The following is a 17,863-nucleotide window of genomic DNA, read 5'->3' on the forward strand; positions in this document are numbered from 1 at the left end:
AGTTCACAGGAAGACTCAAGAAGGCTCTGCAGTGGAGATGACTCCTATTGAAGCAGATTTCTCATGGCAGAAAAAGATGATAGAACTTGAGATGGAGATCCAGGAAGCTTTTCTCCGTTTCATGGCATCTATTTTAAAGGGTTACAGAACATTCCTCAAGCCAATCACGCAGGCACCTTCAAATAAAGCAACTGCTGCTGACTCTTTGTTTGATCATCAAGGTGAGGGTGAGGCAAATCAGCTGCTGTTTGTGAACTGGCAGTGTTACAACTTTTGTATTCAGGAGCTGCTTAACTTTAAAAGGTCAAAGTTCTTTTCGGTTGTACAATTCTTGGCAGTATTTACAATTGCAATTCTATGAAGTTAAAGTATTCAAAGTTGATTCGAACATGGATATACGCACATAGAACTGCAATTCTGCAATAGTTCAGGTATTAGAAAAGCTGTCTTTTAGTAGCATGATGCCTTCTCTCCATGGCATATTCCATAAGGACAGCTCTTGGGAATGAAAGAATGTTTCTCAATTTGTACAGACCAAAAATGCCAGAAGCTCACTAATGAAGAACAAAGTAATGTTCTTGATATAAATGGGAAGATAATAGAGAATCGGGCAGAGATCAGATCAGCAAAAGTCATTTTATATTCCTGATCTTAGCACATTAGCTTTTTAGATCTGTTCTAGTGTTGACTGCTAGATAAGATGACACAGTTGTTTTTGGTTTTATGTGATGGAGGTGTTAGGCTGTTTTGTTTGGTTTTTTTTGTTTGGGGTTGTTGGTCTATTTTTTTAGTTACTAGAAGCGAGATTTTTAGTCAAAGGTTTGGGAAGTCTTAAATATTTTCACACCTATGACCTCTTAGGATAACATAATTTTTGTTTTAGTATTATTTAGTATTGTTTTAACTGTTAGATACTTCTGCTTTTGTACAAGGCCATCATCTCCTTTTTCTTGCACAAAAAGTCAACAAACACATTGAGCAGATTGCATGGGGGTGATTGCTTGCCACGTATTGTTAACTGTGGTAAAAAAGCATTATTAAAAACCCAAAGTGTTATTTTAATCTTCCAAATGTAAATAGTGATAAGTAGTTGTTTTTATTGATAAAGCAAATACTTTATGTATTAGCACTTTAAGTATTTTATATTGACCCTTCATATGTTAATTTCTAAGGGTACTCATAACTGGTATTTAGTTTGTTCCTTTTTATAACCAGGATTTTTAAAAAGCAGAGACCGTGCCTATACAAAGTTCTACACGCATCTCACCAAAACACAGATATTCAGCCGCTTTATTGAAGAGTGCAGTTTTGTGAGTGACAAGGATACTGGCTTGGCGTTTTTTGATGACTGCATAGAAAAGGTGAAAAACATGTAGCAATACTATTAAATTGTATGCTTCTATTAATTTTGTGTTACTGTCCCTGTTTTTATTTGTAAAGGTAGATAGCCTCTGCAGCAAGTGTTTTGAAGGACTGGAATTCTTGGTGTTTTTTTCAGAGTCAGTTTCTTCCTTCGTTATCTTTCACAGTCATCATTTTATGTGTTGATGCAGAAAGCTTTCATTACAGCCCTGTAGGATGTCAAGCTGTAGGATAATGTGAGAAATATCAGTAGCTGACACTTTAGCACAATGCCATGTCTTCCCTTTAAATGTTGATCACCCTCCCTCTAATGTGGAATTATCTACCAGTGGACATCTGCATTGTTGCTCTTTTTCACACAATTTAAACTTAAACCCATTTAATGTCAACAATTATTTATGTGGATAAGATCCCCTTTCATTGCCTGTATTTTAACCCAGTCTTGTTTTTCGAAATTAAGTCTCTTCAGCATGGTTCTGGTCTAGGTGTGTTATTGAGTTTCTAGTTTCATCTGTAAAATACCAAGTTCACAATATAAAAATTGGGGACTAGAGAATGATAAGTTCTTAAGGGGTATATATGTGATTCTTTCTGGACAGAACCTTCATTTTCATACCAAGTTCTTACAGAATGAGTCTTTGATTCCGATCAAATTAACATTTGTAAACAGACCACAAAATAAGTGTTTAAATGTTTCCTTGCCCTTATTTTTCTTTCTTCTGAGTGTGGGGTAAGCATCAATAGCATGCATCTAGAGTATACTTTTTTAATATTGTTAATAATTTGATATGATTGCAGATTGTTTATGTCTTGCATATTTAAATTGTCATATTGAAAGTATCTGCAAAACCAGCAGTTTCTTTCTAAACTGAATGAAAGCATTGTCTTTTGATAGATTCAGGATTTTGTATTTAGTAGATAATGTCAACAAATTGAAAGCGTACTGATTACTGCATTCTCTTACTTTCAGCAAAGGAAGTATTTGAAAAAGAGATTAATTGGTTCCACAGTAATATGAAAATGTTTCCTATTTAATAATGACAGAGCTTTGATAGAATTATTTAGGATTTTTAATTTTAGTTATTTTTTTCCTCTTTTCCCAGCTTTTTCCAGATAAAGGAACAGAAAAAGGAGAGAAGGTACTTTGTCCTTCAAAATGTTTAGGGATATCTGATCCTGAAATAAAAATGGAGAGACAAAGCTGTGGACTTGATATTTGAGTAATTAGAACAAATATAATTTATTTTATGTATATAATTAAATACTGTATATATTACATGTATTTTTACATATGCTAGCATAACTAATGTTAAAAAGGACATTTTCTCCTGAAGCCAAACTCTGTACTTAGAGTACAAACTCTGTTTTTAGGTTGATGTAGATTCTGTGGAAGATACACGGTTGATTGAGCTTGACGAGTCACAAAAAAGTGAACACACAGTGTTCATAATGCCACCAGAACCTCCTGCTGATGATGGACAGGACCGAGTGCCAAAATACAGGTACAAGTTAAACAGCGACATGTAGTGAAACCAGAATGCTTGTGACATCAAGCGGGGCAGATGTTCCGCCTTGGTGCACAACTTGCCTTAATACAATGTTCAGAAGAATCTTCAAAAAGATAGTAACTGCCTGCCTTCTTGTAAGTTTCTGAAGCTCTAGAAGTCAATGTTTTGTGTGCGTGTGTATGTTTCAGGGCATGTGGATCTTGATTTTAATTTTTCAGTAACTTTTTGCCAACTTTATAGTAATATTTTTCTACATGTATTCAGTGTCTGTCTTTCTCTTTGAGCCATTTACTTGTATTTTGTAGCAACTGCAGTGCAGTTTGTTTCACAGTGGGAATGACAGAGGGTGGGTAATGGATCTGCCCAGTATTACTGATCTGCAGCTGTCGAACCAAAGGAACAAAACACCCATTCCGCTTTTCAGACTTCTTTCATTCAGTGTTTTTCAGCCTTGTGCAGGAAGTGGCATTTCGGACACTATGGGTATGATTTTTTCCTTCCTGTCTCTCTTGGAGGTCATGAAGGTTCTGTTTCCAGCTGTTGTCCTTGTTAATCATCATCTGTGCTTCCCTGACTTCCATGATATGGATGGCAGTCTGGGTCTTGTTTCCATTATCTGTGGAGATTTAGTGTCCCAGGCATCTTCTTGTGATATCTTTGTGAAGACTAAAATGATCTTGCCTATCTTCTTTCCTTCCCCACCCCACCTCAGTTGTTTATTCTCCTGTTTGTCAGTTCTTAGCAAGCAAGGTGTCTTTGAATGGCTTTCCTGCTATCAGCAGGTATATAAAAAGCTTTTCTTTTCTGTTGTTTGTTTTTTAATCATCTTTGTAGCTATAAAAACTTTCCACGACTAGATTTCAAGCTCTTTGACAGGCCACAGGAGCTCAAGCTCTCCTTCAGCAGACACCCAGCTGGAAGCAGCATTTCAAATAGTCCGGCACTCATGGCAAAGAGGACAAAACAGGTCAGATGAGTCTTACTGTAATCACTGTGTGAACACTGAAACATGTGAAGTTTTTTTGTAAAATTGCCACTAGCTATTTATACTATAAGTTAATGTTGTTAAAGGTTAGGTCTTTGTAACTATTGAGAATCAACACCTGCAAAAGAAAGAAATAGAAGGCAACAAGTAAACAAATTAGCATCTGAGATCACAGTTCACTGTCAAACACATTTCTAAGCTTTAGACTGTAACTTAAACCAAAAGGAAAGTAAAATTAAGGCTTGAATGGGGAAGGAAAAAGAGGATTAATTCTCATGCTAGCTTGTACTTGCATAGAGCCTTAATGAGAGAGTGGTGAGGAGGGAGCTTCAGTGAATGTTTGTCCATTATTATTAAGTGCTTACTTTTAAGAATCCTGCTGAGTTAGTAATGGCTTTTAAATTTGGGATGTTACATCTTTTGTCTGCTTTTTTGTTTTGTTTCACCCTTACAGGAGATAAAAACAGCTCACAAATTAGCAAAGAAGTACTACGTAAGCCCTCCACAGTGGGCTAAGTGTCTCTTCAGTCACAGTTACAGCCTATGGTTTATTTGTCTGCCAGCCTACATCAGAGTTGCACATCCCAAGGTCAAAGCACTGCAGCAGGCATATGATGTTCTAATTAAAATGAGGAAAACGGATGTGGAACCACTGGATGAGGCAAGTGCGAATAGAAAAATGTTAGTATATATATATACGGAACAGAAGAAAAGGTGCAAAGATAGTGTGTTTCACTGCCACCACCAGGTTAAGGCATACTTACAGTTTGACCTGTTACAAAGCCACCTTGAAATGATCTCAAAGAAGTCTGCTTAACTAAAGCAACTGAAAATTCATCTCCTTTATCACCAGCTTAGTGTCAGCTGGGTCAAGTACTCAAACTTAGTGTTGCTAGTCTTCTCCCAGATTTCTTCAAGAATTAAGTTCTTGAATAGCCCTAATTTTAAAATGGACTTTGATTTAATGCTTTGCAGCCTTACTAAACTGAAGGGATAATGGGTTTGTGTGCAGCATACCATTCTTGCAGTAGTAGCCACAGGCTCACAGAAGCAAGTTATCCTGCTTTTTGCATGGGTGTTTCCTTCTCTACCTTGTTTTGCAAACAGAAGAGCCGAGTGGAAAAAAATTCAGCATTCTAAAGATGTGACTGCTGATGTTATCTCAGGTCCTGTGATTTCCTATTTAATTTTTGCTCCCTCTTCTGGCTGTTGAGTATTATGTACTGAGCAGCTACTCTCACATGGCGTTTCCTTTTACATGTGTAAAAAGCTGGAAATCGGGAAAGAGCTTAAGCTGTTTCAGAATCCTTGTCATCAGTCCATTTATGCATTTCTGTGTCTTTTCAGGTCTGCTACAGAGTTGTAATGCAGCTCTGTGGACTGTGGGGTCAGCCTGTTCAGGCTGTGAGAGTCCTCTTTGAAATGAAAAATGCTGGAATACAGCCAAACGCCATCACCTACGGCTATTACAATAAGGTAAGACAAGTCTTGACGAAGGATGTTGTACCAGTGTCTCTCTTGCTGTTGTCACTCCCCTTGTCCTGTAGCACATTTAGAGGTGGTTTCTTACAGCTCTTCACTTAGATTAGCTGATTTTATTGGGCAAGCTATCATTTTGGTCGTGCTTATGGTTCACTGGATCTGCACCGTATGGTTTTATCCTGTTAAGTTTACATTCCTGTGCTGTGTTTGGCTAACCAAAAATTCTGTTGAAATACATTTATAGTGTTTCCGTTTCCAAGTTTTGGAACCCATCTAATGCTTCCATGTCAAAACCATCTGTTCCTATGTGTATCCTTTAAGGTAGCAGGATCCATGGTGGATGAAGGCTGGAATTAGGCTAGTAGAAGTAGCCTCCCCCTCATTTCCTTGCTTCCAAGTTCCTGTAACATGCTGATGAAACTTCTTAGTAAAGTAAACTGTGTAAAGTGATAGGAAAAAAGGTTCTACTGTGGTCTTTTGTTGCTGCTGAAGTTTATAAGTAAGAACAAACCCGCCTTGGGTACTTAAACAAATCTTGATCCATTGTTTCTTGTTACTCAGGTATTGTATTCAGACCTGGGGGATAAAAGGGAACAGTTCATAAGAGGGTACAGCTCATAAAAACTCAAATATTTGTCTTTCTTCACATGGTTCACAGGAAATGCCTTTTTTGAATATGGGAAGAAAAGCTTGTCACTGTACCATGTTTCTCAGTGTAAGTTTCTTACTGTTTTTGTTATTGCAATGTCTCTTACTGTAGGCAGTTTTAGAGTCTCCCTGGCCTAGCAGTAACCGCAGTGGCGTATTCCTGTGGACAAAGGTACGAAATGTAATTCATGGCACAGCACAATTTAGGCAGTGCTTAAAGAAATCAACGCAGAGCCCACGAGTACCTGTGACATCAGGTAATAAGTTAGTTGAAATGGATTTATTTCTGCTGAACAAGAGCATGACGTGCTTTCTGAGGGATTGCAGCTAACATTGTGGCTTTTACAAGTGGAAAATCTTTCCCTAAGTATATAAAAATTGATAATTGCCAACTCAGTGCTTGGAACAGTCTTAGAATGTCTTTGGCACACTGAAGAATTAATTGCCTGAATTCTGTTGCTACATTTTCGTATTTTTATTTTATTTGTGCAAGCAAAAGTATTTACTGTTGTCTGAAGAGGTTAGATATATTTAAAAATCTGAACGGTTAAATCCTGTCTTACTAACCGGCTCTTGTTCATGTCTTTAGCTCTGCGGAGTACCACGGGTGGAAGTGATGGGGACATGGTGAGCCATGGTAGCGTGGATAGTTCTAATGATGCTAACAGTGGGGAGCACACTCTCTTCGTCAGTGACTTAGTCAGGCTTGATTCCATTGATAATCACTCTAGCACAGGTACTAGATTCTGCTGGGTTTCACTACTAACAGTCCCCCAAAAGGCTAAATTTTCTAGTCTCTGGTTGATTTCCCCTCCACAACCACATCCTTCCCCTCTTGAGGCTGTAGAGAATGAAGCTGAAGTTAAACTATGTAAAGAAAAATAAATACACTGCTGTTGAGTATTACTTTTTAACGCAGATCAAGCTGCTTTAGGTTAGAGTGAACTGTAGCAGAAGTACCATTACATTAAAATAAATGTCTTGCTGTGGTCTCATGAACCTTGCTTTTTGTGTTAATCTTCTGAAGAGGCATGAAGCCTCTGATATATGAATCTGTTCGATTTTTGCAAATGTGATTTATTTATAGAAATGATAGTCTGTGTGAGTAAAACCTTTCTCTGCATTAAAGGAGTGAAAGTTGCTGAGGTGATTAGAAGCTAACACTTTAAAATGTTGCTTGTTGATGGTAATCCAGAAAGGCCTAAGTAGCATTCCTGGAATTAGTATGTTATGTTTGGTTATAGTAAACTTATGCTTTTAAAGGCCATATTCAAACTTCTTAATAGTAGTTGCTAAACTTGGAAATAAATACAGAAATTATCAGAACATTGTCATACAGTCTTTTTGAGACACCCTGGAAGTGGAAAGACAGGTGATAAGCTGGAGAAAAACTCTGCCTTAAACGTGGTGTGCACTCTCCCAGACAAACTGGAGTAAAAGCGTGCATGGAAGGTTGATCACTTGAGATAGCAAGATAAAGTTCATGGTTCTTCATATCTGCTTTAGTACTGATTACATCCTACTTGCGCAGTGTCAACTAAACTTCCTTTCTGTGTGTATTTCAAAACTTAATGTACAAGTGGTTCTTGCACGGTCTTCATGTTTTTAATATCTTGAGACCTTCTGTAAAGAGAACTTTGAGTCTGATTCCTGTGCTTCATCTGATATGCCTACCTAGATTACTGAACTTCCCTTCTCTCTGCTCTTTGTTGCTCTGCTTTTTGCTCTTTGCTGTCTCTTGGGTGCCGCATTTGTCCTTGGCTATCACGGTGTGGGGTGCAGACTTATATGGTGTGAAGCCTTGGATGCACGTGTGCATTATTTCTACCCTTGAATGTTACTTCTGCAGGTAATTCACCCATTTATTGATAGGGTGTTTTCACTTCTGTGCAAAGCAGAGATACTAACATTATTGAAATGGTGATAGAGAGAAAATAAGGGCTGAAGAATGTCAGAACTTATTTTTCTATCTAAAAGGTTTTTAACATTTTGACATTTAATTCTTTTTTACACGTTTACTCTTTGTTGGCAAAATAAACAGTAGTTATATGTATTATAGATGAATTATGTCTGTCAGTCAAGTTTTATGGAGCTTCCTAATACCTTTCACACTTAGTAACTTACTTACACGTTGATCTTTTAAAATACTGTCATGTATTCTAATAGGTATTCTTAAGGCATATCAACAATCCTGTTGAGCATTTTGATGTGGGATATGTCCCATGTAGTATTTTTGTATTTTTGCACATGCAATAGCACTTTAGGTAAAAACAACAAAGAAAAGAGTGTCTTTCTGGATTGCTTCCTATGGCAGACTTTTTGGACTTTTTTTTTTTTTTTTTTTTAAGAATGAGTTACAGCTGTCAAGTTTAACTGGTATTGTGGAGGAGCAGACTTTTAAAAAATGTTTAGATTTTTACTTTTTTCCTATTACATTTTATACTTTCTACTGTAGCACAAAGATGGAGGCCATTGATGGCAAAGTTCTTTTCAGGGATGTAGTCACTGTTAGAAGCTTGCTCAATTATTGTCGTGCTTGTCTAACTTTCTTTTGTAGATGCATTTGAGAATTTATCTTGTCCAGCAATGAAGTATTTCATGCTGATGAGAAGGGAAAGGAATGAAAAGGAGATACAGAGCATTAAAGGCAGTTAGTCACTGTAGTGTTCCTGGGCGAGTAACTTGTGTTTAATATAATAATGAAAAAAGTACATTTGGATTGTAAGGCCTAACTATCTCTGCTGTTACTGTCACCATGTGTAGATCTGTGCACAGATTAGACATTTCTGTGATCTTACTATGAACTTTACTGGTGAAACAAAATGTGAAATTAATTAATTTAAGTTCTTTTATTTTCTTACTGAAAAAAAAGTTAGGAAAGTAAAACAAATCTGAGGCATGTCTTTGTATTCCTTCAAACAGGTGGTCAGTCAGACCAGGGCTATGGATCCAAGGATGAACTTCTAAGAGATGATGGTGATAGTCTTCATGCAACTGAAACACAAGTAGAGAAGAATATTTCTTCTAAAGCTGAAAAGCTAATAGGAGGTTAAGTATGCATGTTTACACTGATGAAGGCATTTTGTAATAAATCTGTTTCGTGGTTTAGCCTCAGCTGTCAATAAAGCACCACACAGTCACTTGCTGGCTCCCCCTTGGTGGAATGGGGTGGAGAATCAGAAGAGTAAAAGTAAGAAAACTCATATGTTGAGATAAAGACAGTTCAACAGGTAAAGCAGAAGCTGCACACACAAGCAAAGCAAAATAAAGAATTCATTTGCTACTTTCCATCAGCCAGCAGATGTTCAGCCATCCTCAGGAAAGCAGGGCTCCATCATGGATAGTCATTACTTGGGAAGCCAAAACATAATTCTGAACATTCCCCCCTTTATATGCTGGGCATGACATCACATGGCATGGAATACTGCTTTGGTCAGTTGAGGCCAGTTGTGCTGACTGTGTCCCCTCCCAGCCTCTTGTGCACCCCCAGCCTTCTCACTGGTGGGGTGTGGTGTGAGAAGCAGAAAAGGCCCTGATGCTATATCAGCACTGTTTAGCAATGACTAAAACATCCCTGTATTATCAGTGCTGTTTTCAGCACAAATGCATAGCCCCATACTACCTACTGTGAAGAAAATTAACTCTTAATACAGCCAAAACCAGCACAATCTGCTTTATGCATTAAACTCCCACAAATACTTAATGCATTGAATTCACGATGTTGTCAAGGTCAAAATATGACTATGTGAAATCTAATGGACTACTTCTGTAGCCTGGCTAATAGCAGTGGAATACATATAGGTAGAAATAACCTTTTATTAGACTAGTTTAATATAGATGGAAAAATTGGACAAGTGCTGGGGCACACAGTATTTTGTATTATGTTCTTCTCACTTGTGTATTTGAAAATTTGACCTTTTTTTTAGCTGTACAAGTTGACCTAATAAAAGGCATTACTTTTTGCTACAGACTCTTCCCAGCTGTAGAAAATACAGTCATCTCCTGTCTTCTATCCAGATTTTGCCCTTAATTTTTCTGTATTTTGTCTTTCTCGTTATTGCATCTGTTTCATACCTGTGTTACCAGATCCTTAATGTGAATTAGGGCTTCTAAAGTTGTCATTAGACAAATAGGTCTGCATGAAAATAATGAGAACTGTGGTTCCTGCTGTACTTTGCTTGTTTGAAAAAATACCAAGGGAAGAAATTTGCATGTGTTCTAACCTTCTGAACAGCTAAGCACTCTGCATAATGCTGCCTAGTGACATCCATCTGGATATTATTTCCAGGAAATGCTCAGTACATAGTAGGACTGATCCTTTAGGTTCTAAGTGTTTGAGTTTATATTTTCCATGATAGTGCAAATGCAACTATTTAGTTAAATTAACTAAAATTCACATTCTTTTTCTTGTAGAGGTTGGTACTGAGAAATCTGATGAAAAACAACAGCTGAATATAGAAACCCGTAATCCAACAGACGTGCCTGCTGGAGGTAACAGTATTGTGAAAGTTCCATCTGGCATTTTTGATAGCAGTGGAAGGAAGAGCAGTGGTGGTGAGTCACTGGGTGAAATAGAACTTGCTGAAGTCTTAATCTTGTGCTGTAGTGTTTTACAATCTTTTCCATGCTATGGAAAGAAACACAGCTGCTATTTGAGGTGCATATACTTCATGCATTTGCTTTCTGTCATTATCCTTTGCAGGTGACTTGGAACTTGTGGATTCTAAGGTTGAAAATCACTGTTGAGTAATTGAAATCAAGATTGTCTCTGTTCCACACTGAGAGTTGTTTCAGTGGTGTACTAGAAAGCCAAGAGAACTAGGGTCTCTGCTCTTGACTTTTGTCACCTAAACTCACTAAGCTTGGACAAATCTCTTCATTCCTGTGGCTTACTTTGCCAGTGTATAATCTAGGAGCAATACATGTTGTCTTTGTGCCATACAAAATTTATTTACATATCTGGAGCTTTATGATGAGGAAGACTTATGGACATAAAAGCCAGATCTTAGAGCCCATTTTTTTTTCTGCCTTTGTGCTTGTCCTTGTCTATACTGAAGCAGTGTAGTCCAGCTTCAGTATAACTTGATAGCAAAGAACTTAGTCTCAGGCAAAAAGTTGCCCAGAATGTTTCTGGCAATTATGAATGTGGATGACTTGTCAAGAAGCAGCATCAGTGTGAGACTCAAACATCCTCCAGCAGTGGATATGATACATTGGGTCCTCTGTTGGTGACCCTAACACAGTAGATTTCCCTTACTTCTGGAGGTTTTTGCCTAGCTAAGACAGCTTTCTAGACAATAAATACTCCCAATTCCCCCAAGGAAATAAGATTATAAGATTAGTTTACATCTTCACATGCTACATTTAATTAGTGTTTTCTAAATACGCCTGTATCATAAATGAAGTAATGCTTCTGTGTTGTGCAGACACACACAGTAGTTTTTTTTTCAGAACCAGAGTGAACTATGGGGTTTGATGTATAGATCTGTGAATACAGCTCTGGAAAACAAAAAACGTGCAATCTTTAATTATACTTTGCTTTAGTTCATGGATGTAGTACCTATTGTCTGCTGGGTGTTGGCATAGGGAAAGGAAGTAGAAGCTGTAAAAAGCTTTGACTTCAAGGAGTCAGAGTAGATGACTTTTGATCTGTACGATGCCTTTACAGCCAGTAAAAATCCCTTGTTAATACTAGTGTAATTTCCTAATGGGTAACTTGCTCCCAGTCTCCTCACAGGTAAGGAGATGTAGAGTTTTCATGTAATTTCAGGAAATAAACATGTTTGGTGGCTATGGATACCATATTAATGCCTTTTCTCTTTTAGAAACTGGTTCTAGCCCACTATTCGTTACTGAGGATTCAGTTGAAGATGTAGTCTTTGGTGATGTTTCTTTTAAGAAATTGAGTGAAAAAAGACAGAAGAGGCAGAAACTGTTTTCAGAGAGAAGCTGCAGTTTCAGCAGTGAAAGCAGAGCTGGAATGCTGCTGAAAAAAGGCAGCTTGGACTTGAATTCTAAAGAAATAGCAATAATGATGGGAGCAGATGCCAAGATCCTCACAGCAGCTCTATCTGGGGCCAAAACTTCACCCTGTCATATGAATAAATCCCACAGCTTTGAAAGTGTTGTTGACCAGCAGATTTCTGGAATAAGTGGCACCTGGGGTTGTGTGACTGAGAGTGACTGGGAAATGGAGCATAGGTCTTCACCAGTGCTGGAAGAACCTGGGGAAGGGCAGGAGCATCTTGAGAATGGAAGAGATGAAAACATGACCACAGTGGAAGACATGAACCTGGAACAGTCAGCTGAGTCCAAAAATGAGAAAGCAGAATCCAAAGATGCAACTACTAAAAGGAATAGCTTTTATGGAGTGGTTAAGCCTGTTGAAAGGGAAGATGTTGAAGTAGGCTTGGACCCTTTATCTTTGCTGGCTACTGACAACACACAACCAAGGCATCCAGAACCTGAGGAAAAGTTGGTGTCACCAGTTGCAGCACGTAATTTGGCAGATGAAATAGAGAGCTATATGAATCTGAAGAACCCATTGGGCAGTAAGTTTCCCAGCATGGAACTCCACAAACCAGACAGGGAAGCAGAAGCCTCTGGTACACTTGGTCACTCCCAAGAAAGGAGGTCGAGCCTGCCTTTGGATCCTGGCCTGCCATCCCCCAAGTCTTACGAAAATCGGAGAAGTCCTGTCTCCAGATCCAAAACATTCACTGGACGACCAAAGCAACAAACCCATCCTCAAGTTCAAAAGGAGCGGTCTTCATCTTTGACAGGACTGGGTCGTTCTCCACATGGCTCATTAGGATCTGTCGTAACAACTTTATCAAATCTGAAGTTAGACAATATACTGTCTGGACCAAAAATGGATGTTCTGAAATCAGGCATGAAGCAGGCCGCCAATGTGGCCAGTAAGATGTGGGGAGTTGTTACTTCAGCATATAGTTACTCAGATGATGAGGCAAGTGTTTTTCAATATGAAAAATTTGGGAATTTAGAGGAGTAACTTTTGTGTCCACTAGATTGCTTTGTGAGATGGTGTTTTGTATTAAGTGTCAACTTCAGTTAGCTAATGAAAATTGCACTTAACGTATAGTGCAGTTTTCCTGTCATTAAAAACCACTTTTCAGACAAAAGCAAATTAAAAGGTCTTGATGCAGTATACTTTGACTTCTTGTTCTCAACATTCCCCTCCCCATTTATTTATTTATTTATTTGTTTATTTATTTATTTATCTTTTTATTTATGTTTAAAGAAACTGCACCAAGAAACGCTTGTAAGAACAAAATTATGTCATCTTAAATGATATCATACTGTCTGTCTTATTTTAATAAATAAAAGGTTGTGAAAACAAATCACAAACCTGAGAAGTCAGGTTGGTGAGGATTAAAGTTGCAAATAGTGAGGGACAGCATGAGATTTAGTAAATTTAATCAGAGATTTGGAAGCAGTGTTCTTGTACTTGTGTGAACACACTTAATTAACAGTCTTTTTCAGAGTAAAACATTTAAGAGTATAATGACACAAATGAAAGAGGAGATGGAGGGGTGAATATTACAACTTCCTCCTTCCTATGTATGTCTTCTTGTTGTGCTTCCAAACATAGTTTTCTGTCTTGGAAGGCTTCTGCTTGATCCAGTTTACCCCTCAATGTCGTGTTTTGCTTTAAGGATCTTTTGTCTCCCCTCTTCAGGCTGTTAAGATACCTTCTTGATACGTTTTTCAAATTCTTCCTCCTTTTCCCCAGCCTCCATAAAAGGTGGGAGAGAGGAAGATAGCTGTCTGGCTTTATTTCTATGTGAAACAGATTTAACTGGTGTTACTAATAGGGTTCTTCTTCTATGACATAAAACATTTTTCTTTATATATAAAATTTTTTTTTTTCCTTCCCAGATATTGCCTGTGACAGTGAAAACTTACTGGTTGGCTGCCTTCCCTGATATTTTTTTTTCCTGGGACCTAGGTTTTCCTGTGTGTCTTTCTATTATACTGACATAGTCCACAGAATTTTGTTTAATGGCACATCATAATTCCCTTAATGTGACTTATTTTAATTTCTTTCAGGGATCTTTTAATTCTCCCCTCTTTTATTTCTGTAACTTTCATTTTTAATGTCCCAATTACTATACTTTGTCATGTCCTGTGTCTTAGTGACTGTGTTATTGCTGCATCATTTCAGCTGGTATGTTTCATTCCTGTCTTAAGTTCTGAAAATATGACTTTAACTTGGACCTTTTTTTCTGGTCATTCCTACATCAGGATTTTGTCTTAATCTGCTACTTCAATTTTTATTTATCAGGATAAAGATGGAACTCAAATAATGGATCTGGAAGTACTCAGAAATGCTAATTTTCTTCTTCTTGTATTAAAGGAAGAGAACAATCAACCAGACTTTAATTTCCCTGCTGGTTTTGAAGATAATATTTTAGGTGATAATCTGTCATCAAGAACTGGAGTCCCAGGGCTGATTACGAATGAGCTTGCACAAAGCACTACAAGTCTTGGCAGTAGCAGTAGCAGTGGAGATGCAGGAAGACAGCATTACAGTGCAGGTGAGATTGTTGGGGTTTTTTTTGTTTCCCTCTCCTAACTTGTTTATAATACAACAAACAGGGAAAACTATTATGGTGAAATCATTCATAACAGTGGAAGCTATGGTAATCTGAAATTATTTCAAGCCGTTAAGAGAAGTACAAGGAAATTTGTATTTCCATTCTATATTCTTACCTTGCAGTAGCAAATAGCTAATGATTCTCTCTTTGTTGAATGTTTAAAAAGTTGATACAAAATACAGGGATTTAACTGCAAAAATACTTCCTAACTAGGTATAGCCAGGAATACCTGCTTATTCACAAAAATAATATCACAAAATGATAACACAAAAATTATAACTATCTATGTTTTAATTATATTATTAATGAAGTTACAGAGCTACACATATCTGGAGATCTTCTGGTACAATTTTCTGCCTTGGTTGAATAGAAGTTATTTTCTTTGGGAATAGGTGAATTATTTTTTCCTTGAATACAAGACACAAACAACTCTTTCTGCACAGGTGAAGTTTCATTCCCAAGAAGTATGAAAGTTCTAGATTCTGAGAAGTCAGAGCACAGCTCTTCACATAATACTAGTTTATCCAGCATTTTCCAGAACTATGCAATGGAGGTAAGATTAATAAACTCATAGATGAAAGATATAATTATTCAGTATTACTGTATACATTAATTACCTGTTTAGTTGAATGCAGTTAGATTTTTCAAAACAATTTTTTCCACATTTCTATTTCAAAAATGCTTAATACTTTTAGCCCAAGGTATGAGAGTACCTTTAAAAAAGAAAAATGTGTTAAATGCTTTTAAGTATCTCTCAAAGTATCTCTCAGATATATATATAGAGAGATAGATACATAGATATATATATATAAATATATATAAAGAAGAGACAACTGAGGTAAGGGTCAAAACTTGAAATGAGAAATTAGAGAGGAAAGTTGATGGGGTTTTTTTTCCCTTTCAAGCTTACCCCCTCCATCCCCTCTTCCTTCAAGAAAATGATGTGTTATTACTAAATAATTGTGGTGGGTTGACCACACCCAGCAGCTCGGCCGTTACCCAAGTACTTGCTTACTCCTATCCCATCAGGATGGGGAAGAGACTCAGAAGGGCAGAAGTGAGAAAAAAAGCAAGTTAAGATAAAGACAGTTTAATAAGTGAACTGGGGAAAAAGAACACAGGAGGGGGGACAAGAAGAAAGTGATGCAAAGGTGATCAGTCAGCACCATGACACCCCAGGAAACTGCTACCTTGGAATTACACACACATCCCCAGTTTTATCACCAAGTGTGACGTTATACAGTATCCCTTCGGTCAGCTGTCCTGGGCATTTCCCCTCCCAACCTCTTGTTCGCCCCCAGCCTTTGCTGGGTTGGGGACAATGAGACAGAAAAGGCCATGATGGTGTGTAAGGCGCTGTTCATCAATAGCTAAAACATTGGTGTGTTATCAACACAGAGTTGGTCACCACTCTAAAACACAGTACCATAAAGACTGCTGTGAAGAAAATTAACTCTATCCCAGCCACGCCTAGAACAATAAAGCTTTAATATGCCTTTCTGTTTCAGTTGTCATTTATAGTTGTTTTCAGACTTCAGCTATGACGATAATGGTCACTGTGTTTGCACTGGTCACATTTCTTTCAGCTGTAGTGTTATTTTGCTAGGTCCTATGTAATTCTCTTTTATGTTTGACTTTCTGGAGATCTTGTCAGACTTTGGCACTTTGTTATATAAGGGGCATAGCATAATAAAAGAAAAATGTTGCTATTGGGCAAATCTAAAATATATTAGATCTAAAATATATTACATGATGTGTTTGGTGGTGGTTTTTTGGTTTTGTTTCCTGTGAGAGTGAAACAATGAGGAGGAGGTCTAAAATTTACAGTTTATAGAACATTACTCTGCTAGTACAAGATAACTTTTATCATCTTTTCTCCAGTTCTCATTCTAGTTTAGTGATGAGACTTTTATTAGGTAAAACCAAATTTTATTAGGTAAAGAGCAACGCATTTTTGAGAGGGTTTCTGCTGTGACACTGGAGCGCAGCCCTGAGATAGTCACTGCTCAGTGACAGCAGGAACCCTCTCATGAGGGACAGCGAGGCCATGCCAGCCCCTGTCATGGGGCTGTGTTCTCTGATGCTGAAACTGATTCTGTGTCCTTTTGCACAGGCAAGTCTCCTGCTGATGCCATGGAAAGGAGTCCCAGCAAGGGGGGAGCTCATTACCATGGTCAGGGTGCTGGCTCTGTGGAGGAAAGAACACAGGGACGTGCTGTCAGCTTCCCATTCCCTTTGAACCTGTTGATGCTCTGGATCATCCTCTGACAGCATCCTACCTTTTATCTGGGGAAACAGAGCAGTTGGTAGGGCATCACATCTTCACCAACATCTGGGGTTTTTCCACTTTTATTTGGCTTGCATGGCAAGGTTTTGGTATCAGGGAGGCTACAGGGATGGCTTCTGTGAATGTACCAGAACCTTCTCCCATGTCACATTAGAGCCAGTTCCAGCCATCTCTAGGATAGACCCACTGCTGGCCAAAGGTGAACCTTTCAGAAACAGTGGTAGCACCTCTGTGATAACATATTTAAGAAGAGGAGAAAAAACTGCTGTGCAACACAGCTGGAAAAGAAGTGAGAGTATGTGAGAGAAACAGCCCTGCAGACGTCAAGGTCATTAAAGAAGGAGGGCAGGAGGTGCTCTAGGTGCCAGAGCAGATTCCCCCACAGCCCATGGTAAAGACCATGGTGAGGCAGGCTGTCCACCTGCAGCCCGTGGAGGTCTGCCGGGGAGCAGATGGGTGCTCCTGAAGGAAGCTGGCACCCCATGGAGAGGAGTCCATACTGGAGCAGGCTCCTGGCAGGGCCTGTGAACCTGTGGAGAGGAGCCTGGACTGGAGCAGGTTTGCTGGCCAGGCTTGTGACCCCATGGGGGGCCCATGCTGGAGCACTGTGCACCCTGTGGAAAGGACATATGGAAAGGACCCTGGCTGGAGCAGTTCATGAAGAACTGCAGCCCATGGGAAGAACCCATGTTCTGCAAGTTGGTGGAGAACCATCTCCTGTGGGATGGTCCACACACTGAGGCAGGGGAAGAGAGCGAGGAGGAAGGAGCAGCAGAGACAATGTGTGATGAACTGACCAAAACCTCCATTTCTTGTTCCCCTGCACTGCTCAGGGGGATGAGCTGGAGAAGTCAGGAGTGAGGTTGAGCTGATGAAGAAGAGAGGGGTGGTGAGAAGGTGTTTTAAGATTTGGTTTTAATTTCTCATTACCCTACTCTGCCTTTTGGCTGGCAATAAATTAATTTCCCCAAGT

The 17,863-nt window shown here is 38.6% G+C and overlaps 1 protein-coding gene across 5 annotated transcripts in view; it reads left to right on the top strand.

Annotated features, from left to right (window-relative positions):
• Positions 1-17,863, top strand: part of DENND4C (DENN domain containing 4C) — a 79,723-nt gene that overhangs the window by 46,279 nt on the left and 15,581 nt on the right. For 2 of the 5 annotated variants that reach the window (XM_055699621.1, XM_055699622.1), the window contains exons 12-25: positions 3-221; positions 1,216-1,361; positions 2,466-2,501; positions 2,734-2,864; positions 3,705-3,837; positions 4,310-4,516; positions 5,203-5,331; positions 6,098-6,242; positions 6,575-6,721; positions 8,908-9,033; positions 10,399-10,539; positions 11,811-12,956; positions 14,367-14,543; positions 15,047-15,156. In XM_055699621.1, coding sequence (XP_055555596.1) covers positions 3-221; positions 1,216-1,361; positions 2,466-2,501; positions 2,734-2,864; positions 3,705-3,837; positions 4,310-4,516; positions 5,203-5,331; positions 6,098-6,242; positions 6,575-6,721; positions 8,908-9,033; positions 10,399-10,539; positions 11,811-12,956; positions 14,367-14,543; positions 15,047-15,156 — 2,993 coding nt within the window. The remainder of the gene's footprint in view (positions 1-2; positions 222-1,215; positions 1,362-2,465; positions 2,502-2,733; positions 2,865-3,704; positions 3,838-4,309; positions 4,517-5,202; positions 5,332-6,097; positions 6,243-6,574; positions 6,722-8,907; positions 9,034-10,398; positions 10,540-11,810; positions 12,957-14,366; positions 14,544-15,046; positions 15,157-17,863) is intronic. The other 3 variants (XM_055699624.1, XM_055699625.1, XM_055699623.1) reach the window with 3 other exon arrangements.

The sequence above is a fragment of the Falco cherrug genome, chromosome Z (assembly GCF_023634085.1).
Source record: "Falco cherrug isolate bFalChe1 chromosome Z, bFalChe1.pri, whole genome shotgun sequence".
In the NCBI taxonomy this organism is placed as follows: Eukaryota; Metazoa; Chordata; class Aves; order Falconiformes; family Falconidae; genus Falco; species Falco cherrug.